The sequence below is a fragment of the Salmo salar genome, chromosome ssa04, assembly GCF_905237065.1.
Source record: "Salmo salar chromosome ssa04, Ssal_v3.1, whole genome shotgun sequence".
Taxonomy (NCBI): Eukaryota; Metazoa; Chordata; class Actinopteri; order Salmoniformes; family Salmonidae; genus Salmo; species Salmo salar.
Window position 1 is genome coordinate 66939167 of NC_059445.1, and position 25534 is coordinate 66964700.

Consider the following 25534-nt stretch of genomic DNA (forward strand, 5'->3'; position numbering starts at 1 on the left):
TGAATATTCTGTAATTTATTAGAGTTGACCCCATTCGATCACATTTGAGTACGTGGGCTAACCATTGAAGCATGTGTTGCTAATTATCTAACCGTACATATATTTGGGAGGATTTCAGGAAAAGTCAATAGACAAACAACCAGCTTACTTCTGTGGTAGATGAAACAGAGTGACTGATGCCAGAGGTTATCAGCAAGTACAGCATACATAGATACAATAAAATTACAGCGCACAAAGCAGTCTTTGGTCTTCTTACCACTATAAACTCATACATATAAATGTGTATTGTATCAAAAGTAGAAATTACATAGTCGTTGAAAGTAAATTCACATTTTTGACATACAATATATGTAATAAAGGAGCGTACATAGGAGAGACATTGTAGGTGTTAATAAAATGTTAAAACCATGGCTTTTTTAAGGACCTACTGGTTTTGCCATTTATTTTTTCACAATTATATTTTTCCTGTCCAAATAATTGCATGATTCTGGCCACCCATGGACTTTCAATATCAGTATCATTCACTTGTATGACAGTATGCAACTAAATATATATATTTTTAAATATAATATATAGAAACATCTGAAACGCTGAGAGATTGTCATATTGAAGAGCAGACCTGTGCTTTCAATCCTGGGCTTTTAAAACAAGGCCTCTTGAATAGCCTCTGCTGCTGTGTTGGACATGAAGAATAATGTGTGCCAGATTTTCTCGTTTAAACTGTTACTACTAACCCCTGCAGATGAACCCAGCCCAGCCCAGAAAAGACTTGTGGCCCCCCTCTTGGAGCGATGGTTCTGGTGCCCTCCTAACTTGTTTAGAAGGTTGTTCTGTTGCCTCCTGGCTTGCGTGGTTATTCAGTTGTGAGGCACATGTGATGAACCTTCCGGGTGAGATAGATCAGAGAAGTGCTTTTAAAGTGTTGTTTGACCTGCTGTGGAGAAAGAGGACAATTACAATCTTTATTAGCAACAGAATCACTACTCTAATAGATCTATGGAAAAATATAAAGAGTGATGTCATCAGCCTCTCACCTCAATAGGACTTCGGGGTCAGGGGTCGTTCTCCTTCTTTACCGTCACGTCTCCGTCTCCGGCAAGGATGGTGGAGATCTCTCCCTGCATGAAGGCCCAGGGCACGGTGGATCCAGCCAGAGGGCAGCGCTCGCCGCTGGGGCAGTACACCTCTCCTCCGGGGCCCTGGCTGCGGATGGAGCCGCGCGTGCATGGGAAGCAGAACTTGTGGTGCGGGACAGATGGACACTGGACAAAATGAGTGTCCTCCAGACGCTCTCGGCAAAGGGTGCAGCAGAGCAGGGCGCTTGGAGTGCCGCTTCCAGACTCCCCGACGCTGGTGGTGCTTGGCCCCCCTTGGGCACCTTGGCCCATAACTGCCTGGGAGACTGCGGCGGAGGCTGAGGAGGGACTGCCACTGGTTGGGCGGCCAGATGCGGAGGAGTGGGCCGAGGACATGCCGGGGCCATCTCGGGACATCTGGTTGGAGCTCAGGCTGTCGGCCACTCCCATGAGCGCTGAGATGGGTGAGGGCTGGCTGTGGGAGCGGGGTGGGCCGTCCTGGGGGTTGGGCATGCCTGAGCCCAGGGGCTCCATGCCTGGATAGGCACCTCGAGGCCAGGGGTCCCTGGCTGGGTGATCCCCCATGGGCCTTCCTTCACTCTCTCCGTTTTCTGAGCCAGGGGATGCTTTGCGTCGCCGTGCAGCGCCCTTCGGAGGTGCAGAGCGAACGGCAGGCGCCATTGGCATGCCGCCATCTGCGTACAACTGTGGAAGAACCTCAGGCATCGGTGGCTCCTTAAATGAACGCACGCCATCACTCAGGAGCTCAGTGAGTGCACGCCAGTCCCCAGCGCCCTGCCGCCTCTCGTATTCCACATAGCGCAGCCCAGAGTTCACTGCTTTGCCTGCGTCTTTGTTAGAGTCACGGAACATCTGCCTGACCAGCTCCGTGATGCCAGAGAACACTATTCCAGAGCCGCTGGGGTACTCCACAAACACCTTAAGCTCAAACTCGGGCCCAGCCCCGGCTTCGAAAGCGAGGATGCGCCCCACCAAGTTGTGGTCTTTCCTGAAGCGCACGCTGAAGGGGGCACAGCCACAGAGGGTCACCAGGACTTCTCGTACCACTTTGGGGCGGTTGGGCCAGCCCTCTGCCCGGCTCCTGGCGCTCTCCGCTAGCTCAGCCATGACCTCCCCATTCCTCCAGCCTGCTTCCAGACCCACCAGAGCAGAGGCGCCAGCTCCCAGCGACATGGCTGACACTACCTGACGCCTACTAACATCACCCATTATAGGGCCAGAGGAGCCTGCCATCTGTTGGACCCCAGCCCTGGTGCCTAAAACGGGGGCCAACAAGCCGTGAGGGGGCCCCACTAACCCCTGGGCTATCAAAGCATGAGGTATGGTCCCATGTAGAGCAGGTATGGCCCCAGCCATAGCCCGTCTGGTGTTGGGGCTCTGCCTGCTCCCTTCTGACATACTCACATCCTCAGCTCTGTGCAGACCATTGGGGAGGCGGGGGGAAACTCCATACTCTCCCCTAACCCTGTCTAAACGCTCTGCGTGCTGCCTCCCTCCTTCCATTGGCCCACCTGAGCTGGGTTTGCCTTGCTGAGGGCCTGGGGACCTTCCGTCCAAAACACCGTGGCTGCTCTTCAACTGCCTGGCCGTCTCAATTAGATGCTCGATTCTGTCTGCCCCGTCGTAGTTCACGCATCCCCGGCAAACAGCTTCGCTGAATTCCCAGAGCATGGCCCAGGGCATCTTGGGCAGATCGCAGAGATAGCACCATTGCCGCCTAGAGGATGCCTGTGAGGCGGACGACATGTTGTTTACAGGCCCTCGCACAAACTTTCTTGAGCGGCCAACGCGTTTCAGTCTTTTCTTTTCGCGGATTTTTCAATATTCAGTCACGTCGAACAACATGCCCCGATTTTGTTGTAAAATATGAAACTGTCCGAAAAGCTCTTGTCGATTGCTGCTTTTAAAAGTTAGCTACGTTTTCTTTCTCGGGCTGCCCGTGTCGTTATGTCTGGGAGGAAGTAAAATGAGTTTAAGACACCGGATACACCTACTGCGTTGCTGTTGAATTCTGGGAGTTGTAGTTGACGTCTCATTGAACTCATTGAACAATGAAAAATGAGCTACTAACTTGGTACTTGAGTAATGCAATTTTCAGTCCACAATGCTTCTACGCATAATGGAAAAAAGATAAATGATGGGACTAGTTTATATTTACTGAAGTCGATAATATCTAGAATTTCCGAGATACCATTTAAAAATGTTGCAATACTAGTTCAACATTTTGAGATACACACAGACCATATATATTTAAGCAATAAGGCACACGGGGGTATGGCATATAGCCAATATACCACAGCTAAGGGCAGTTCTTAGCTGTGTTGGCCATATACCACAAACCTCAGAGGTGCCTTATTGCTATTATAAACTGGTTACAAATGTAATTAGAGCAGTAAAAATAAATATTTTGTATACCCATGGTATACACCATGGCTGTCAGCCAATCAACATTCAGGGCTTTAAACACCCAGTTTATAATTCTTCATTTGTAACATTGTGAGGTGATTTCAAAGGTGACACCACAAGAGTGTTTCCCTGGGGCCCAAAGTTTATCCTGATCTGGTAGGCAAAGCTAACCAGGAAAAACTCCAGACCCTAGTGCTAGGGTATGACGAAGTAAGAAATCAGCTGTAATTTAAAACAGTTTTATATGGGCTATAATGGGACCAGTTCTAATCAGGTCATACATTTTTTTTTTACGACAACTGCGATTAGTCAGCAGAACTGAGCTTGCTTTATGCAGGGTTGCATTGTGTATGTAACAGTGTAGGTTCCGTCCCTCTCTTCGCCCCAACCTGGGCTCGAACCAGGGACCCAACATCAACAACTGACACCCACGAAGCATCGTTACCCATCGCGCCAAAAAAACCGCGGCCCTTGCAAGGGGAAACCCTACTTCAAGTCTCAGAGCGAGTGACGTCACCGATTGAAACGCTATTAGCGCGCACCACCGCTAACTAACTAGCCATTTCACATCGGTTACATGTAGGCAATTGCATCGATAATTAAACAGTTACTCACGCAGAATGTCATCACTGTGCAGTGTTGGAAAAAGTAAACAATTGTCATACTTGAGTAAAAGTAAAGATACCTTAACAGAAAATGACTCAAGTAAAAGTGAAAGTCACCCAGTGAAATACTACTTGAGTAAAAGTCTAAAAGTATTTGATTTTTAAAATACTTAAGTATCAAAAGTAAATGTAATTTAAAAAATATACTTAAGTATCAAAAGTAAAAGTAGAAACCATTTCAAATTGCTTATATCAGGTAAACCAGACTGCAAGATTTTCTTTTTTAATTATTTTAATTTAAGGATAGTCAGGGTCACACTCCAACACTCAGACATAATTTAGTGTGTTTAGTGAGTCAGCCAAATCAGAGGAAGAGGATGAGCAGGGATGTTCTCTTGATAAGTACGTGAATTGGACCATTTTCCTGTCCTGCTAAGCATTCAAAATGTAATGAGTACTTTTGGGTGTCAGGGAAATGTATGGAGTAAAAAGTACATTCTTTTCTTTAGGAATGTAGTGGAGTAAAAGTAAAAGTTGACAAAAATGTAAATAGTAAAGTACAGATACCCCCAAAAAACTACTTAAATAGTACTTCAAAGTATTTTTACTTAAGTACTTCCTTTACACAACTGCTATTGTGTTGATTAATTCCAGACAATAATTTTGGATTCATAAGGTCTAGGTAGCCTAATCACCCAAAGTTTGAATATAATCAAAATTTGATCACATTCACGTGTTCTCTTAACCAGGGGCGGAAATCCCGGGGGGGACGGGGGGAACACGACCCCCCCATCCTGGGAAAAATATGATTTGTCCCCCCCAATATATCACTTAAACATAACTATGTAATTTAAATAATATTAATAATACGCAATGAAAGCAATTGTGCTGATTATAGACAATAGCGCGTTTTTAAGTTTCAAAAGATTGCGACCCCCCCACCCTTTTCCTCACAATTGTTTGATCCACTGGCAAGGTAACAGAGGGGTCGTAGCCACTGTCTGAAAGGCACTCAATGAACGTAACTGACGTGAGGTTAATCCAGTCAATCGCGCACACACACTAGCTGAATATGCAGAGCTAGCGCGCAAATATTAACTATTAAGCTAGCTAGTACCTATTCCATTTATGTGGCCTCGTCAAAGATGGAATCTTTGCTATCGTCAATTTTTTCCGAGATCAGCATGCAGATGATGTAAGTTAGTGCTTCAAAGTCCCTGTGATAAGGTTAGCGATAAACTGAATTCCAAACTGAACAGAACTACACTCTCTTCTACCATTGTCTTTTATTTATTTATTTAATTGAATTAACCCGGGTAGCAAAGATTATAACAAACACCACTGAAACTGAATTGGTGCTCGCTAGCTTTGCAAATTCAGCTATTGTTGGAAGCCAGCCAATATGAAAGAAACTATTAAAATTACAAAAGGTTGCAGCATATGTTGTGTAAATGGTGAACTCATACAGCTGTCAACTCTTGTCATTTTAATCTGTTTCACATTTGCTAGCTACCTTTTAGATCGAAGCCCAAATAGAATGATAAAAGATAAGATGATAGAAGCCCATCTCCTACTGTAAATAACCTACACACTGTGTGTGTGTGTGTAGCCAGCCAGCCAGGTAGAAAAATGGCAGAAAAATAAAAGACGGACATCAGAGTATTTTTCAGTACACCAAAACGCAAAGTAAGAACCCTAGTAGCCTAATATCTCAAAGACTAGTTGATAAAATGTTCATAAGAAAGAAATGAAATTCTAATGGAAATGTTTCACAATGATGTCATTAGGCAGAGCAGGCAACAGATGGCACACAGACAGCAGAGTTGGCGACAGATATGCAGGGACAGACTGGCAGAGACAGGGAGTCTCAGGTAAGTTTGTTGAGTCTTTGTTTGGCAACATTATGAAAGGTTCTCAATTTTTTTTTACTTGTAAAATAGGAACATAATTGTAAAATGCCATGGATACCCCCACTCTCAACTTAAACTGGTGACTGAACTAAGATTTGTTAAAGGCAATGGTATTGCTGTTGTGATTAGTTGTGTAGTTTTGGGTACCGGTAGTTAGGAGTACGGCAAACACCTTATTTCTTTGGTTCCTCAATATACATTTACCATATTACAATGTAGGCTATGTGTTACAGCACTACTTTTGGTGTCCCCCTCAGGAATTGCTCTTGAGAAAATCTCATGTAATTGTCCCCCAGTTGATATCCGATTTTCGCCCCTGCTCTTAACACATATAAATAGTTGATAAATACATAGCTTATGGTCTATAAATACATGGCGTTACCGCTTCGTTTCCCCTGGCCAGAGGGGAAAGGACTGCATAGGCTTCTCTAGGCTACCTACAGTTGTGGTTGTTATCAGTAGGCTACACTTAATCAGACTGAAGCACAGATTAATTGTGCATGAGTTGACAAGTCATGAGGCAAAACAGACTAAATAACTGTACTTGTTCCCTCTTTTCAGCGCTTTTGTGTTTATTAAACCTAATCTAAAGTGTTGCGGCAAATACCAGTTCACCATATGTTTGCCAGTGGCCCTGTTGTGCTGTTCTCTGCAATGATAGATCAAAATAAATCTCCACATAATGCTACAAATGAAGAAACATATCCAGTTTGTTCTTTCAAAATGTCGTTAGTATCTCGATTTTTTTAATAGTATCTCAACATTTTTACATACGTATCTCAAATTGAGATAGTATTTTTTTTTAAATACATCTTATAAATTGGTGGCTGGAATGGGTTTCCTTCCATACACAACAGTGTCGTTTTAATGTGTTTATCTGGTTTGCATGATGAGGCCATGGCATGAGGGAATGTCCGTTGTCCCCAATTGAGTGAAAAGTAGGCTCTTTCTTTTTCTATTCATAACTGTTAAGCTAGCTACAGGTGTAAACTATATACTCAGATGTTGAAACAAATTCGCGAATTAGCTAAGTATTTTGATTGAATTTGACTTTTGTCAAAAGTTTTGGTGACGTTCATGTCTAACGTTACTCAATGCGAGCTAGCTAACTAATGCATAGCTAGCTAACGTTATCTAGCTAACGTTACAGTACACAATAATGTTACATTGGTGAAAAAAATTATGTTTACAGTGAGTAGCTAGCCAGCTACTTTTACTCTCATGCTTTTATTATCTTATATAACTAACCACCTGGGTAGATTTTTGTAGTCAACTATTTGTTAGCTAACGGTTAACTTGCTAGCAAAGTTGAATTTAATTTCACCCAAATATCAACATTGTTTTTTGGTTTTGTCCATTTTAGAAATGTGGACCATCCAGGTCTCCCTCATTCTGAGCATTCTGTGTGGAAGTGGATTAGGAGGAGCAGCTAGAGGAGTGTGTGAATGGGGTGTCAGTCTTTGTGAAATCGGTGACCCCCTCAACCGCATTTCAACCTGTAACTTTGAGAGTCCTCTGACCACCCTGTCAGGAGGCATAGAGGTGCAGCAGTTCAGCACCAAGGTTCAGGACATTATAAAGACTCTGACTGACCAGCCAGTCAATATCCAGGAGAGTACCACTGTGAGTTTCCAACCCAGTCGAAGTACAGTGGTTGAGATTTATACTGTGTAACTAGAGGAAGATTCTTCACTGGTTAACTGTGCACCGTTTCTGTTCTGCAGAGTTATCTTGGCTTCCCTTACTACCTACGCATAGACCTACTGTGTGGTTCAAAGGTAACATAACACCTCTTACATCCTTTAATATGACTTATTTTGAATGCAAACACATTGACTAGAAGAAGAATCTACATGTTTGTTCGAACAGGAGTCTTCTAAGCGTGCCATTCAGGAGGCCCTTCTCACAGGGTTGACCCCCAATGTAGTCCTGACCTTCCAGGAACCCGTCCACCCCATCCGCCTCAAATCGCAGAGACTGCAGATCATCCTCACCACAGCCCCCCTGCTGGACAGTGGTGTGTGCGCATGTGTGTCAGTTTTGTCTTGTATGTTCATTTGAACTAGGCCAAGTTTTTATGAGCTTGCAGCTGTATGTGCTACATGTGTGGTCAGTTTGTAGAGTGAAATTCACTCATGTTCATTTGTGCCTCCGGTCAGGAACATCAAGTGTGTGTGTTTCCCTCTGCAGTGCCCTGTGACAGTGACCTGTGCCAGCTGGGTTGGTATGCTCCCATGCCCATCCTTAATGGGTCGGTAGTATACAGGGTTCAAGTGGTGTCAAATGGCCTGGGTCAACTGGTGCCTGAGAAAAGGTCAGTGACAACTGTTTGTTTATTTAAATGTGCACGCATGCATAGGCCTATACCACACAGTGCCTGCCTAGCGTTGGTCATGTACTTCCTTCACTTTACAGGATGTCAAATCAGCCACACTTAAAAGTTTACTATTCAATTCTCATCTAGAAAATATTTTTGGGGGTATGGCTATTAAGCAATAAGGCACGAGGGAGTATGGTATATGGCCAATATACCACGGCTAAGGGCTTTTCTTATGCACAACGCATCGCGGAGTGCCTGGACACAGCCCTTAGCCGTGTATATTTTGGCCATATACCACAAACCCCCGAGGTGCCTTATTGCTTTTATAAACTGGTTACCAACATTATTAGAGTAGTAAAAATAAATGTTTTGTCATACCCGTGGTGTACGGTCTGATATACCATGGCTGTCAGCCAATCAGCATTCAGGGTCAGAACCAAGATCATGACCCTCTCTCTACATGACTGCTGAACTGCATGCTGTGTCTGTGTTTGTGTGAGCAGCTTTGCAGTGAATGTTAATGGCTATGTGCGCACCACTGACAGAGGGGAGACGGAGATCTCCTTTGGTACGGAGGTGAGGGACAGACAGATCCACAAAGAGGGAGAGGAGGAAGGAGAGAAAATTAAGCTAATAGACATTCTGTAGATGTGTGGGTGGTTTTGTGTGAAAATGGTGCGAAAATATTTTGCACTAGGTGTCTTCTGAAGGAAGGATTTTTAAAGAGATGTAAACAAAAATATATTGAAGTTGATTATCCACGAGTAATTGTTAAAGTATAGATTATTTATGATATTTAAAATGTATATACAGTGCTCTGCTCTTTCTATCTCTCTCTGTTCGTATGTCTATAGATGCCAGCACTGGAGGACATGATGGTTTTGGGCAGTCCCTCTCGCCCTCTGTGGGCGGTGGTGCAGAGTTCTCCCGTCCTCATCCTCCCTGGTATTCCTGGCTTTAAGGCTGTTCTGATGACCGCCACAGAGTTCCAGCACACCTCCCCCATCGAGGTAAAACCAGACACATGGTGAATAGATGCAGGCTCATTGACTGTTTGTGTGAGTGTGTAGTACTGTGTACCCAGCAGACCTGGGTTAAAATAGCATTTGAAAAAAGTTACATCTATTTTGTCAGGGAGTCATGCTGAGACCAAGGTCTCTTTTGCAGATTAGCCCTGTAATTACAAAAATAAAAGTCAATACAATACATTATGCAAAACAGAGATACAAAAATACATTCATGGAAGACAAACACATTCTTCGTCAAAAAATCCCTCAATCAGCTGCCTAAATTGCTATAGAGGCACCAAATCATCCAATTTTGGAGAGCTTTGTAGATTATTCCACAAGTAAGGTGAAAAAAAAAAATCTAAAAGCTGATTTACACAACTCTTGTCGACTGAATTATCTGCTTTCTACTATTAAGCAAGAGGCATGACCTATTTCTATAGAAGAAGCCAATTTTTATTCTAAGCTTCTTAACTTACTCCTCAATATGCTTTTTAAAAGACAATTTGTCTTTTCAGATGCCCAGACATTTGTAAGCTGGGACACGATAATGTGGACCCCATCCAAAGTACATATGCTTAAGTCATTGGCGTCATCTCTATCCGTTCTAGAAAACAACATATACTTAGTTTTAGTTTTACCCGCTTTCAAAACTAGTTTAAGGTCAAATGTTTTCTGTAAAACAATGAAGTTCAGATAGAGCCTGGTTAACAGAAAGGGCAATAGAATACACAACAATATTGTCCGCATACAAGTAACAGTTACAATTTTTTACAGACAAACCAATATTGTTTATATAGATAGTAAAAAGTACATCGCCTAAAATCAACCCCTGTGGGACACCTTTTGTAATATCAAGGAAACCTGACATAACACCATCAGAAAATACACATTGTGTCCTGTCAGTCTGGTAGTTTTTAAACCAATTACATGCAGCCTCATCCAGACCAATTTTGGACAACCTTTTTAATGAAAAATGAGTGGTCAACAGTGTCAAAGGACTTTTACAGGTCAATGAAAAGGGCAGCACAATGTTGCCTTTTGTCCATACAGTTAACTAGATCATTTATAACCAATGAAGCAGCAGAGATAGTGCTGCCTGAAGCCAGATTGAGGAACTCTTAAAATACATTTTGTAGATAGGAATGATCTTAGCTGAGAGTTGATCAGAGTTTCTAATATTTTTGCTAGGCAAGAAAATTTAGAGAGAGGGTGGTAATTATTTTGTTCTGATGGGTCACCATCATATCTGGGTCGCCTTCCAAAAGCTCGGGATAAAACCAGATATGATCGTCAGATAAAAAAATGGTTAATGATTCAGCAATCAAGGGGCTGGAAACCTGCAGTAAAAACGGGTCAAGCATATCAACACCAGTAGGTTATGTAATATCAATCTTAAGCAAGGCAGTTAGCACATCACAGGTAGTAACTTGTTGAAATGATAACACAGATTCACTAGTAGTTGAGGAGTTTTCAATCAAGTCAGCTAGAGGCTGGGAACAACAAACTGACTGACCAGGGCCCGGTATCCCGATAGCGATGGAACTTAGGTTTACGAGTGTTTTAACTATGCATCTTTCCTACAACGGCTGAAGATGTAACATACATATTGATGCATGTTGATACTGATAGGATCAAAAGAAAGACAACCCTGCTCTCGGTTCAGCTTTCTCCATTAAAATCTTAACATTCAAATTATTCTACAGTACTGATGATGGATCAGCTCCTAGAAAGATATTATCACCTATGGCTGCAAATATTGATGCGGCTTATTATAATGCTTACCCTATAACTGGTTACCAACTTTGTTAAAGCAAGGCCCCTGAACTCTCATGTATTTTCTGCACTATGCAATGATATTGGGCAGCGACCATGTAACGCTTTTACAACATACAGAAGTGCGCTGGTTATCAAGGAGCAAAGTTTTGACACGTTTTTTTGAATTGAGAGAAGAGCTTAAAGTTTTCTTTACTGACCATCATTTTCACTTGTCTGACCGCTTGCATGATGACGAGTTTCTCACACGACTGGCCTATCTGGGTGATGTTTTTTCTCACCTGAATGATCTGAATCTAGGATTACAGGGACTCTCCGCAGCTATATTCAATGTGCGGGACAAAATTGAAGAATTTGGAGGTCTTTCTGTCTGCATTAACAAGGACAACACACAGGTCTTTCCATCATTGTATGATTTTTTTGTGTGCAAATGTACTCAAGCTTACGGACAATGTCAAATGTGATATAGCAAAGCACCTGAGTGAGTTGGGTGCGCAATTACACAGGTACTTTCCTGAAACGGATGACACTAACAACTGGATTCTTTATTCCTTTCATGCCCTGCCTCCAGTCCACTTACCGATATCTGAACAAGAGAGCCTCATCGAAATTGCAACAAGCGGTTCTGTGAAAATTTAATTTAATCAGAAGCCACTGACAGATTTCTGGATTGGGCTGCGCTCAGAGTATCCTGCCTTGGCAAATCGTACTGTTAAGACACTGATGCCCTTTGCAACCACGTACCTATGTGAGAGTGGATTCTCGGCCCTCACTAGCATGAAAACAAAATACAAGCACAGACTGTGTGTGGGAAATGATTTAAGATTGAGACTCTAATACAACCCAACAATGCAGAGTTATGTGCATCCTTTCAAGCACACCCTTCTCATTAACCTGTGGTGAGTTATTCACAATTTTCGATGAACAAATGAGGTTTTATATGTAAGATGGTTAAATAAAGAGCAAAATTATTGATTATTATTATTTGTGCACTGGTCCTATAAGAGCTCTTTGTCACTTCCCACGAGCCGGGTTGAAACAAAAACTCACACTCATTCTTATGTTTAATAAATGTATTGTAGTGTGTGTGGCAGGCTTACAATGTTGGCAAAAAAACAAAATTTGAGAGTGCGCTGACTCTGGTGCAGCTGGAGGTTGAATGTTTGAAGGGGTACGGGACTATAAAAAGTTTGGGAACCACTGCCCTATAATAATGCACTAAATCAAGATTTGGAAAATCATTATGCACGTGTTAGGCTACACTTTATGAAATATATTGAGACAAATTACAGACAGTAGCATACAAGTAGAAAAATAGAACTCAATTGATTGAACATAGGCCTATAGCCTACTGTAGGCTATTTATATTTGAATGCAGTCATCTGTTTTAATTTGAAGCATCTTTTTTTATACGTCGCTTGTTTGTATGAATTGCAAAGACATTGGCAACTTTGTATTTGTATTTTGTAATCAACTTTGTTCTGAAGTTATAAGCGGTCACAGAGAGGTGGATAAGCCATGTGATTCAATGTTTAGTGGAGATCTTCTGTATATAAAGTGACACAGGAGGGCAAAAAATATCTAATGACGCACTTAGCTGTTCTAGTCTGAGGCAGGTGTTAGATTACGAGCGCTTTCAAGTGCAACGTTAATAACGATGGTTTTGGGAAACAGCTCTGAGATTTAACGATGCTCCTACGAAGGTTCTAATGATGAACTTAGCCTGAAGATGCTTTTGGGAAATCAGGCCCATGGCTATAAAATAATCCTCAAATTAAAATATACAATTGTGATTAAAATCATCAAAAACATTTATTGTAATGATGCCCGAGTCTGACAGAACTTGCTTAGGCAGGGAAGGGGAGGAATTTGCACACTTCAGCAAATACATTTTCTTCACGAATTTATAAGAATCAGCAGCAGAGTCAGAAATAGAGCTTAACAAGTAGTTGGAATTAGCTTTCTTAATTAAGATAGTACAACTGTTTCTGAGTTGTCTGAAATATTGCCAATCAGAGACGGTCAGTTTTCCTAGCTTTGGCCGAGGCTTGGTTCCTCTTGTGAATAAGCTCTGAAATATCAAATAAATACCAAAGGTTTGATTTGTTCTTAACTCTATTGTTTAAAAGGTGCATGTTTTTCTGCAAGGCACCAGCCTGGGCAACTCCAGTCCTCTGGGGTCTGATTGGTGTCACACTTTTGTCCCAGTCCCAGCTAACACACCTGACTCCAATAATCAACTAATCATGATCTTCAGTTTACAATGCAATTAGTTTAATCAGCTGTGTTTGCTAGGGGGGGCAAAGTAGGGAAACGTGTGACACCAATCAGGCCCCCGAGGACTGGAGTTGCCCAGGGCTGTCAGACCTCAGACAGCGAGGGGAATAAAAATAGAGGAGAAATGTTCAATGGTTAACTTAGTCAGGAATACAGGAAAATCTGGATACCTCGCATTGGGATAATTCATGTAAAACGATAATAGCCGATTAAGTATATTTATTGTCCGTAGAGGTTTGGCCACTGTTGCGACTCGATAGGTTTGGGAGATCCCTCGATGACCAATGGGAAGTGGGACATGGTGGACCCAAGCCAATCAGTAGAATACCCTGAGGCTGAGGGATTGTAGTCCTCCGCAAGAAAACAGTTGTTGCATTGGAAATTGGGCCGGTCCACGTTGTCCCAGAACAGAGCAAAATAGATGCAACTCCTACAACGTAGGAAACGTTTACATTTGATATTTTTGTTTCATATACTCCCAATAATAAACTATACAAAAAGTTTAAATCATTTGAATGCTTTAGTTGTGCTTGATTGAGCTTGCATGGTGCAATGGAACTAATGGAATAGTCCCTAAAGTGCAAATCCTGCCCATCTGTCACACCAAGCAGGCTCAAGCAAACGTTTCATTTTAGTCCATTTCAATTCCAATTTTCCTGAATGCTTCTCCATAAAAAAAACATTGTAATTTCAGTTTACTACCTGAATTTACATGGAATTGACCCCCACCCTGGTATGCATGTGTGTCCAAATGGTTTACACTTAGGTGGGCATCGAGAGCTGTTGGGCGGGCTCCCTGAACTGCCCCCAGGTGGAGTTCTCCTCCATGATCTTGGAGGCAATCTCCACAGAGAGCTCCCTGTTCATCCGCCAGAACCAGCTGCTGCACCGCTTCGTGGGCAACTTCTCTCTGCTGCCTCTAAGAGCCCCGCCCTCAGGTACCAGCGCACCATCAGACAACGCTGGCTCCCATTCACCCTGCTTACACACTGGAACATGAAATCTGGAATCTCTGTCCCCTGTGTCCACAGAATAAATCAAATCAAAGTTTATTTGTCACGTGCGCCGAATATAACAGGTGTAGACCTTACAGTGAAATGCTTACTTACAGGCTCTAACCAATAGTGCAAAAAAGGTATTAGGTGAACAATAGGTAGGTAAAGAAATAAAACAACAGTAAAAAGACAGGCTATATACAGTAGCGAGGCTATAAAAGTAGAGAGGCTACATGCAGACACCGGTAAGTCAGGCTGATGAGGTAGTATGTACATGTAGATATGGTTAAAGTGACTATGCATATATGATGAACAGAGAGTAGCAGTAGCGTAAAAGAGGGGGTGTTGGGTGGCGGGACACAATGCAGATAGCCCGGTTAGCCAATGTGCGGGAGCACTGGTTGGTCGGCCCAATTGAGGTAGTATGTACATGAATTTATAGTTAAAGTGACTATGCATATATGATAAACAGAGAGTAGCAGCAGCGTAAAAAGAGGGGTTGGGGGGGGCACACAATGCAAATAGTCCAGGTAGCCATTTGATTACCTGTTCAGGAGTCTTATGGCTTGGGGTAAAAACTGTTGAGAAGCCTTTTTGTCCTAGACTTTGTCCTAGAAATTGCACAGTTGATTCTCAAATTGAGACTACGGCACCTAGAGACGCATGAACACAGATTAAATTGGGTATTCATTCATGAATTGTATGTTTCTGTCCATCAAGTTAAACAACTCAACTATTTTTGGACAAGCTGCATACGTAAAAAGACTGTCAACGGATGACTCACATTGAAAAAAAACTGTGGCAAAATTTCGGACACAAAATCTCTTTGTGGCCATAGCAATCAGATCCACTAACAAAACTATACATAGCTCCATTAAAACTCCGTATCCCCCTCTCTCTACCCTGTGTCAGAGGCGTGGCAGCAGGTGCTGCGCACAGTGTGCGTGTCCCGCATAGTGCCTGTGTTCATCCCGTACCACGATACCGAGTACTTCTACATCCTGGGAGGAGGCTGGCAGAAGGGCACCCTCTACAGGGCCCAGGTCTACGGTCAGTCAGTCAGTTAGTTAGTTATTCAAGCAGGCAGCCAGTCAATTAGTCAAACAATGAATCAGTCAGCCAGTCAGTCCCGAAACCTCTGGCTTTCATCTGCTGTCAGATATGATGATTTATTTTTACTCAGGCTGTGTGCTTAACTGTCTCTTATTTGGGATTTCCTTCTCTGTTTTTTTCTTATCACACAATTCTCTTAGTCTTTACTTCTCTTATTATTTTCCACGGTTCAATTTCCCCAACAGACGGGGATGTGACGTTTACTCAGTTGCTAGACTCCAAGGGCAGCACTGCTTGCGAGTTTATGAACAGTGAGTTCACCAGCCAACATATTTTCCATGAATTACCATGAATGTTTTATATTAAGGTTTTTTGTAGTACTATACACAACTGTCTAATGTAGGCTAACTGATGATTGTGTTGTGATATATTATTTTTCACTGTCTGCAGACCTGGGTAAAATTGTATTTTAAATCATTTGAAATACTTTATCTGTGCTTGATTGAACTTGCCTGGCTTAATTAACCAATAGAATAGTTACAAAGGTGCTAAACCTGCCCATTTGGCGCTCAAGCAAACGCTGAAAGTATTTGAATGAATTCAAGTAGCATTTGAACCCAGGTCTGAGCTGTTTAGCTTCACCCCTCATGTGTATATTATCCTCAGGTACAGCCTGCCAGGTCAAATGGGCAGCCCAGGATTCTTCCCACAACCACCTGATTGACTTGGTTCTCCTCGAACTGCTACCGGACAATAAACAGGCCCACTCCTACCACCTCCTCATATTAGGTACAGTAGTAACATGTTATTTCAGATGATTTACAGAAACTTTGAAGCCTGAAGGTCTGCACACTATAATTTCAATGTAACAGAATGGTGTGAGAAGTAGGACATGTAGTAATAAGACTGTTTCTGGTCTTTGCAGACAATAATTTCCACCTCGGCGACACCTTGCCGAAGTATATTCCAAAAGGTATTTTCTGCCCCTCTTATATATGTTTTGCATTTTGTAACTGAGTTGAGTTGGTTTAAACTCACTCCTCAGGTTGAAATACCCCCATCCGCTAGCTTTTCGGTGGTGTTCCCAGAGGACGGTCACGTGTGTTTGCAAGACAGAGGATGCAAGATTGAGTACCAGTGTGAACTCTTGAGCGAGGAAGCTAAACTATTTAGCGACAGCGTGACCCCATTAACACATTAATATTATATATTATATTATGTGAAATATTGACTTGTTTTGCATTAGGGTGAGTAACGGAGTGTGTTTGTGCAGGCAGTGGAGACTCGTTCACGGTGGTGACCAAGACTCAGGAGAATGTCACAGTGACTTTGCACTTGAGGGGCATGGTGTTCAACCCCATCAGTGCCACCCTCTACATCTGGGGCAACGCTCTGCTCTGCTCGTGGGTATTCAGCTGTGTGTGTGTGAGAGAGAGAGAGAGAGAGAGAGAGAGAGGCTAGCTTACATTTAGGGTTCATATAGCTATAGATTTGAACGACAGGACTGTGAGCACACACAACTAAAACAGCCTCTGAAATAAAGGCTAGAAAGTAGCATAAGTGTGTGCATAACGTTCGTGTAAGGGTTTCCATTAGGAAAATGTGGCGCCGGACATTTGGCTAGCATTATTTTAATTTACCGGACACCCACGGTTCTAAGAATGACAGAAATCACCTCTCCATCACGGTTGACAACTCCACAGTGTCGCCCTCCCAGAGTGCAAAGAACCTTGGCGTGACCCTGGACAACACCTTGTCGTTTTCTGCAAACATCAAAGCAGTAACTCGGTCCTGCAGGTTCATGCTCTACAACATCCGTAGAGTACGACCGTACCTCACACAGGAAGCGGCGAAAGTCCTAATCACTTGTCCTCTCCCGTCTGCACTACTGCAACTCGCTGTTGGTTGGGCTCCCCGCTTGTGCCATCAAACTCCTGCAACTTATCCAGAGTGCTGCAGCCCACCTGGTTTTCAACCTTCCCAAGTTCTCATGTCACCCCGCTCCTCCGCACACTCCACTGGCTTCCAGTCGAAGCTCGCATCCACTACAAGACCATGGTGCTTACCTACGGAACAGCAAGAGGAACTGCCCCATCCCTACCTTCAGGCTCTGCTAAAACCCTACACCCCAACCCAAGAACTCTGTTCTGCCACCTTAGGTCTCTTGGCCCTCCCACCCCTAGGGGAGGGCAGCTCCCGCTCAGCCCAGTCCAAGCTCTTCTCTGTCCTGGTACCCCAATGGTGGAACCAGCTTCCCCCTGATGCTAAGACAGCAGAGTCCCTTCCCATCTTCCGAACACCCCTGAAACCCTACCTCTTCTAGCAGTACCTTAAATAATCCTCCTCCTCACCTTGAGCGTCCGCCCCCCTTCTAGCTCTGACTCTACTTTGAGGAAGAATTTACTTTCTATGCCTGTGATGTGTTTGTCCCACCTAGCTGTCTTTAGATGAATGCACTAACTAGATAAGAGCATCTGCTAAATGACTAAAATGTCAACTTAATTAATCTTAACAGAATATGCATCTCGATGATGCAACTGCGTGCGTACTTAACAATTCCGATTTTAGAATAAAATGACGAGTAACGTTAGGCCTAATGAACAGCAAAATCACTAGTCTATGTCAATCTATTATCCCCCATAGTAGAAAAGTTGACCTATTCTATTGGTCAACTTGTCGTTCTGTACGAGAAAGAAATAGCCTATTCCAAACAGGCTCTGGGATGATAGATCCCACATTCATATAACCAGTAGGCCTAGGCAAAGAAAATCAAAATAAGCCATGAGGCTGATGCAACAGATCAGAATGTTTCACTTAAAATGTTGATAAACAATTATTTCTTCACATTATAAGCAGAGCAATGCGCAGGATTGGGCCTTTGTCTACTGGATAATGAAAGAAAGTTGATTTGAAAACCAATAGAACATGAGAGAAATGGGCTACTTGTTTCAATGGCATATAGAAGTCTTTATGAAATATTGACCTCCCATGTTTGGTTGTGTTTTGGCTAGGCTGCTTTGAAGCAAGGTGAACATGCCTCATAATATGTAGTAAAATGATCAGGTTTCAAATAATTAACTGTATGTTTTCAAAATGCATATTGCCTCCAGCTCATTGCAAAGTGGTGTGTGACTGTCACGGGTGTGCGTACTGGTAGCGAAGTCAGGTGCAGGAGAGCAGAGAGTTGTGAACAGGCGCACACTTTATTTAGGCAGGAGCAAACAGCAGACGGATGCAACTGCGTCAAAACCTCCAGCAAAATGTCAAAAGTGCAAAGCGCGAAAACAGTCACAAAAGCTATAGTTTACGAAATAAACATGCTTCGTGAAATAAACACGGATCATGGAAAACCAGCCTGGCGCGTCACATAAAACACGTAACACAAAACAATTCCACACAAAGACATGTAGGGGGAACAGAGGAATACAGTGGGGGGAAAAAGTGTTTGATCCCCTGCTGATTTTGTACGTTTGCCCATTGGCAAAGAAATGATCAGTCTATCATTTTAATGGTACGTTTATTTGAACAGTGAGAGACAGAATAACAACAAAAAAATAGAGAAAAACGCATGTCAAAAATGTTATAAATTGATTTGCATTTTAATGAGGGAAATAAGTATTTGACTACCTCTCAATCATAAAGATTTCTGGCTCCCAGGTGTCTTTTATACAGGTAACGAGCTGAGATTAGGAGCACACTCTTAAAGGGAGTGCTCCTAACCGCAGCTTGTTACCTATATAAAAGACACCTGTCCACAGAAGCAATCAATCAATCAGATTCCAAACTCTCCACCATGGCCAAGATCAAAGAGCTCTCCAAGGATGTCAGGGACAAGATTGTAGACCTACACAAGGCTGGAATGGGCTACAAGACCATCGCCAAGCAGCTTGGTGAGAAGGTGACAACATTTGGTGCGATTATTCGCAAATGGAATAAACACAAAAGAACTGTCAATGTCCCTCGGCCTGGGGCTCCATGCAAGATCTCACCTCGTGGAGTTGCAATGAGCATGAGAACGGTGAGGAATCAGCCCAGAACTACACGGGATCTTGTCAATGATCTCAAGGCAGCTGGGACCATAGTCACCAAGAAAACAATTGGTAACACACTACGCCGTGAAGGACTGAAATCCTGCAGCGCCCGCAAGGTCCCCCTGCTCAAGAATACATATACATGCCCGTCTGAAGTTTGCCAATGAACATCTGAATGATTCAGAGGACAACTGGTGAAAGTGTTGTGGTCAGATGAGACCAAAATGGAGCTCTTTGGCATCAACTCAACTCGCCGTGTTTGGAGGAGGAGGAATGCTGCCTATGACCCCAAGAACACCATCCCCACCGTCAAACATGGAGGTGGAAACATTATGCTTTGGGGGTGTTTTTCTGCTAAGGGGACAGGACAACTTCACCGCATCATTTGACGGGGCCATGTACTGTCAAATCTTGGGTGAGAACCTCCTTCCCTCAGCCAGGGCATTGAAAATGGGTCGTGGATGGGTATTCCAGCATGACAATGACCCAAAACACACGGCCAAGGCAACAAAGGAGTGGCTCAAGAAGAAACACATTAAGGTCCTGGAGTAGCCTAGCCAGTCTCCAGACCTTAATCCCATAGAAAATCTGTGGAGGGAGCTGAAGGTTTGAGTTGCCAAACGTCAGCCTCGAAACCTTAATGACTTGGAGAAGATCTGCAAAGAGGAGTGGGACAAAATCCCTCCTGAGATGTGTGCAAACTTGGTGGCCAACTACAAGAAACGTCTTACCTCTGTGATTGCCAACAAGGGTTTTGCCACCAAGTACTAAGTCATGTTTTGCAGAGGGGTCAAATACTTATTTCCCTCATTAAAATGCAAATCAATTTATAACATTTTAGACATGCGTTTTACTGGATTTTTTGTTGTTGTTATTCTGTCTCTCACTGTTCATATAAACCTACCATTAAAATTATAGACTGATAATTTCTTTGTCAGTGGGAAAACGTAAAAAATCAGCAGGGGATCAAATACTTTTTCCCCCCACTGTATTTAGCAGTGTAATTAGGGAATGGAAACCAGGTGTGCAGGGAACAAGACAAAACAAATGGAACAATGAAAATGGAGCGGCGATTGCTAGAAGGCCGGTGACGCCGAACGAACAAGGAGAGGAGCCGACTTCGGCGGAAGTCGTGACAGTGACGCTCTGAAGCCTGCCTACCGTTATATGCACTTGAATGGCAAATTGGAAGTGTGCTTCAATTACAGTTGAGAAATAAAAATAGTAGCTCTTTTTAGCTGTGGCTATCAAAACTGTTTTTAACATGCGATTTCATTTAGAATTGTTCTCGCAATGATTGGGCTTAAAAAAAATTGCGTTTCACTCCAGCTGCAACAGAAGCTGTAACAGATTTTCAGCTTAAACTAGGCTCTCTTATCTGTATGCTGTGCACGTGTGATAAATAATAATCATAACGACTAATGAAAATACATCTGGCCATTTAATTCCACTAAATTATGCAAACTAACCCATAGACCGATAAGTATGAGTGGTCAAATATATTTACATCAACTGGTATTTTCATAAATGAATAGGCTAAAAAGCATTATTTTGCAATGCCAATTTTTTTCTTCTCCCGGACAATTAGATGACGCCAAGTTTATTTCTCGGTTTATCATTTTTTTAATCTGCCAAAAGCCAGCTACTACTGGCTAACGGAAACCCTGGTGCATGTGTGTGTAAACGCAGGTACAGTTGAAGTCGGAAGTTTATATACACTTAGGTTGGAGTCATTAAAACTAGTTTTTCAACCACTCCACAAATTTGTTGTTAACAAACTATAGTTTTGGCAAGTCGGTTAGGACATCTACTTTGTGCGTGACACAAGTAATTTCTCCAACAATTGTTTACAGACAGATTATTTCACTTATAATTCACTGTATCACAATTCCAGTGGGTCAGAAGTTTACATACACTAAGTTGACTGTGCCTTTAAACAGCTTGGAATATTCCAGAAAATGATGTCATGCCTTTAGAAGCTTCTGATAGGCTAATTGACATAATTTTAGTCAATTGGAGGTGTACCTGTGGATGTATTTCAAGGCCTACCTTCAAACTCAGTGTGTATTTGCTTGGCATCATGGGAAAATCAAAAGAAATCAGCCAAGATTTTTTTTACTTCCACAAGTCTGGTTCATCCTTGGGAGCAATTTCCAAACGCCTGAAGGTACCACATGCATCTGTACAAACAATAGTACGCAAGTATAAACACCATGGGACCACGCAGCCGTCATATCGCTCAGGAAGGAGAAGCGTTCTGTCTCCTAGAGATGAACGTACTTTGGTGCGAAAAGTGCAAATCAATCTCAGAACCACAGTAAAACGAGTCCTATATCGACATAACCTGGAAGACTGCTCAGCAAGGAATAAGCCACTGCTCCAAAACCGCCATAAAAAAGCCAGACAACGGTTTGCAACTGGACATGGGGAAAAAGATCATACTTTTTGGAGAAATGTCCTCTGGTCTGATGAAACAAAAATAGAAATGTTTGGCCATAATGACCATCGTTATGTTTGGAGGGAAAAGGGGGAAGCTTGCAAGCTGAAGAGCACCATCCCAACCGTGAAGCACGGGGGTGGAAGCATCATGTTGTGGGGGGGCTTTGCTGCCAGAGGGACTGGTGCACTTCACAAAATAGATGGCATCATGAGGATGGAAAATTATGTGGATATATTGAAGCAACATCTCAAGACATCAGTCAGGAGGTTAAAGCTTGGTTGCAAATGGGTCTTCCAAATGGACAATGACCCCAAGCATACTTCCAACATTGTGGCAAAATAGCTTAAGGACAACAAAGTCAAGGTATTGGAGTGGCTATCACAAAGCCCTGACCTCAATCCTATAAATATTTTGTGGGCAGAACTAAAAAAACGTGTGCGAGCAAGGATGCCTACAAACCTGACTCAGTTACACCAGCTCTGTCAGGAGGAATGGGCCAAAATTCACCCAACTTATTGTGGGAAGCTTGTGGAAGGGTACCTGAAACGTTTGACCCAAGTAAAACAATTTAAAGGCAATGCTACCAAATACTAATTGAGTGTATGTAAACTTCTGACCCACTGGAAATGTGATGAAAGAAGTTAAAGCTGAAAGAAATAATTCTCTCTACTATTATTCTGACATTTCACATTCTTAAAATAAAGTGGTAATCCTAACTGACCTAAAACGGAATTTTTACTAGGATTAAATGTCAGGAATTGTGAAAAACTGAATTTAAATGTATTTGGCTAAGGTGTATGTAAACTTCCGACTTCAACTGTACATGCATGATGCTTGCATGAAGGTAGGTCATATTTGCACAAAGTCATTGTCTATCTTTTGTCTGTGGTTCCCAACAGTCAAGACCAGGGGATGAGCTACCTGTTCTTTAATGGATTCCCTCTGGATCAGATGATCAAGTACTTCACTCTGTCCTACCACGGAGAGTTCGCCTTTGTCACAGAGACCGAAGAGGTATATCCGTGTGAAGTACTTTTTTGCTCATTCATTGTGAAATTACGTGTATTTGTGTTACAAACGTGTGTGATATGAAACACTCATTTGTGACAATATAAAATGAGTGTGTGTGAGCATGTTTGTTTGTGTGCACGTGTGTGTGTTTCAGCTGTGGTGGGGGCAGGAGGGCGTGGACCAGGTGATGCGAGTGCGCCCCTCCCTGGGCTGGCAGGCCTTCTCTAGCCTGCAGGCTCTGAAGGGCGACAGCTCCTACTCCATGACCCACAGCCTGCTCACTGTCTTTTACGACTGGGACAAACAGTTGCAGGAGGTAACCCTATAACTATTATCAATTTATAAACGTGGATTGTGTATCAGTCTCATAGGGATGTGTATGATAAACCAGATTAACAAGTGTATTGTGGCAGAATCAGAAAGACAGTTGTGGCAGTCTTAAGATTTGATCACAGTTGTTATGTACAACCTATTTTATATCACTTGTACAACCTGAGTGTGCACTAGGCCTATTTGTTTTCATGAGAATATACACTGCGTGTACAGAACATTAGGAACACCTTCCTAATATTGAGTTGCATCCCCTTTTGCCCTCAGAACAGCCTCAATGTGTCTGGAATGGACTCTACAAGGTGTCAAGCATTCCACAGGGATGCTGGCCCATGTTGACTCCAATGCTTCTCACAGTTGTGTCAAGTTTGCTGGATGTCCTTTTGGTGGTGGACCATTCTTGAAACACACGGGAAACTGCTGAGTGTGAAAAACCTGAGAGCGTTGCAGTTTTTGACACTCAAACCGGTGCGCCTGGCACCTACTGCCATACCTTTTTCAAAGGCACTTCAATCTTTTGTCTTGTCAATTCACCCTCTGAATGGCACACGTCTCAATTGTCTGGAGGCTGAAAACTCCTTCTTTTAACCTGTCTTCTCCCCTTCATCTACACCGATTTAACAGGTGACATCAATAGGGGATCATACCTTTCACCTGGTCAGTCTTTGCAATGGAAAGAGCAGGTGTTCCTAATGTTTTGTATTCTCAGTGTAGATGTTGTATAATTTTATTTCTTTCCACCTGTGGGAGGTTGACGGTAAACCCTCTCTCTCATCTCTCTTTCCTCTCGTTAGGTGGTTTACACAGTGGACTCTAAGGGAAAGGGTTCTGTGGTGAAGAGGGAGCTGCCTGTGCCAGAGATACTTTCCTATAGCCACTTCTCGACCACCCCCCGCAAAGTCCACCACTTGGAGTACTGTGCCTTTATCTGGGTTTTCTACTGACTATACTTCAATGTACATTTTTAGCTGAATACATATTAGCATTTCCCTTTCTCCCGTCCTTTCCCCTCTCCCCCCAGGTCGTTCAGTGCCTTCTCTTTTCCCCTCACCTGCCCCTTCTTCCGGGAGCACATGGCAGACCTGCCCCACCCAGAGCCCTACAACCGCATCCAGCAATACCTGACTCGGCCCCCCCTGGTGCCCACCTCCTTGGGCCTCCAGACCACTGCCTCCCTGGCCACCTACCAGGGCCTGCTGCACCACCTGCTCCAACTGCACTCAGACTACATCATGGTAGGCCTACATCAGCCGTCTGTCTGCTCCGTACCACGCCCAATCCCAAGTCGACCCCTATGCACTTGTGGAGATCTGAGAGGATTTCCCCAGGTCCTACGAATGAGAATGTCATCTCGGTCAATTTACCTGGTAAAATAAGGGTTAAAAAACATTTGACCATTATCTACCTTAGATCTCCACAAGTGCATAGAGCGTAGAATCGAGGGGCCGATTTGGGATTGTGTCCTACTCCTTCATTCTCCTTCCTCTAGCTCCAGTATAAAGTTACCGCCTCCCATCAGGCTGGTGAAATCACTCACCTCAGTGCTGTTGTGATTGCCAGAGGAGGCATTGCTTTTGTGAAAGATTTAACGATACTGATTTGATTGACTTTACTTCTTTCCAGGACATTGGCGACCCCGTCCACAACCCAACCTGGCGCTGGTGGAAGGACAAAGTTATATATGCGGTCAGATTCTTCTTCTAAGAGTTTGACCCTGCAGAGAAAACACACATGCACAGATGGATACACACACAAATATATACACCGTCTGTCACTCCACATGAAAGTTTCCTTTTACCCCTTAATACCAAGTCCTATCGTGTCCTCTTGGCTCCCCAGGACTACTACTTCTACATGGCTAGCAACGGCGTGTCGTCCACAGGCTTCAACGTGGAGATTGGGGGCTACTCCCGGGCCTACATGAGTTCGGAGATCACCTTCCCAGACATGGTGTACCTGGACCGGGTCTCCTCCTTCTCCTTCTCCATCTACATCGCCTGCAGCTCAGCCAAACACCTCTCTGTGGAGGAGAAACCCCGAGGTGGGAGCAGAGAATGGGCTCATGTTCATTAGGCTATATTTAAAAGAAAGTGAATGCTGTTTGTACTCAAGTTATACACCAGTGAATATCATTTCAACATACTAATGAACTGTTTAAGAGCGTTCTGTTGGCGTTCCTGTGATGTTGTTTTACGTCATTTGTTGTGTGTCTCTAATGATTGTCGTACCTTAAAGAGCTCTGTGACATCAACTACATCTGGCTCTCAGCTGAGGTA

General features: G+C 43.2%; 2 protein-coding genes across 3 annotated transcripts in view; one reads left to right on the plus strand and one right to left on the minus strand.

Annotated features, from left to right (window-relative positions):
* Positions 1–3070, minus strand: i2bp1 (Interferon regulatory factor 2-binding protein 1). 2 transcript variants are annotated; one of them, XM_014197565.2, is made up of 2 exons: positions 1035–3070; positions 1–931 (listed from the first exon to the last, which is right to left on the minus strand). In XM_014197565.2, exon 1 carries the CDS (start codon positions 2841–2843, stop codon positions 1053–1055), a length of 1791 nt encoding a protein of 596 aa, XP_014053040.1. In that variant the 5' UTR covers positions 2844–3070; the 3' UTR covers positions 1–931; positions 1035–1052.
* Positions 3071–5942: 2872 nt separating this feature from the next.
* Positions 5943–25534, plus strand: part of LOC106603651 (cation channel sperm-associated protein subunit gamma) — a 31171-nt gene continuing 11579 nt past the window's right edge. The window contains exons 1-20 of the mRNA XM_014197569.2: positions 5943–5979; positions 7382–7641; positions 7743–7796; positions 7888–8035; positions 8209–8332; positions 8842–8914; positions 9193–9348; positions 14165–14336; positions 15306–15443; positions 15692–15757; positions 16113–16235; positions 16372–16419; positions 16720–16849; positions 22817–22931; positions 23083–23244; positions 24053–24171; positions 24280–24493; positions 24882–24944; positions 25098–25299; positions 25494–25534. The exon at positions 25494–25534 is cut by the window's right edge and continues 72 nt beyond it. Of these exons, the coding sequence (XP_014053044.2) occupies positions 7384–7641; positions 7743–7796; positions 7888–8035; positions 8209–8332; positions 8842–8914; positions 9193–9348; positions 14165–14336; positions 15306–15443; positions 15692–15757; positions 16113–16235; positions 16372–16419; positions 16720–16849; positions 22817–22931; positions 23083–23244; positions 24053–24171; positions 24280–24493; positions 24882–24944; positions 25098–25299; positions 25494–25534 (2406 nt within the window). The 5' untranslated portion in view covers positions 5943–5979; positions 7382–7383. The remainder of the gene's footprint in view (positions 5980–7381; positions 7642–7742; positions 7797–7887; positions 8036–8208; positions 8333–8841; positions 8915–9192; positions 9349–14164; positions 14337–15305; positions 15444–15691; positions 15758–16112; positions 16236–16371; positions 16420–16719; positions 16850–22816; positions 22932–23082; positions 23245–24052; positions 24172–24279; positions 24494–24881; positions 24945–25097; positions 25300–25493) is intronic.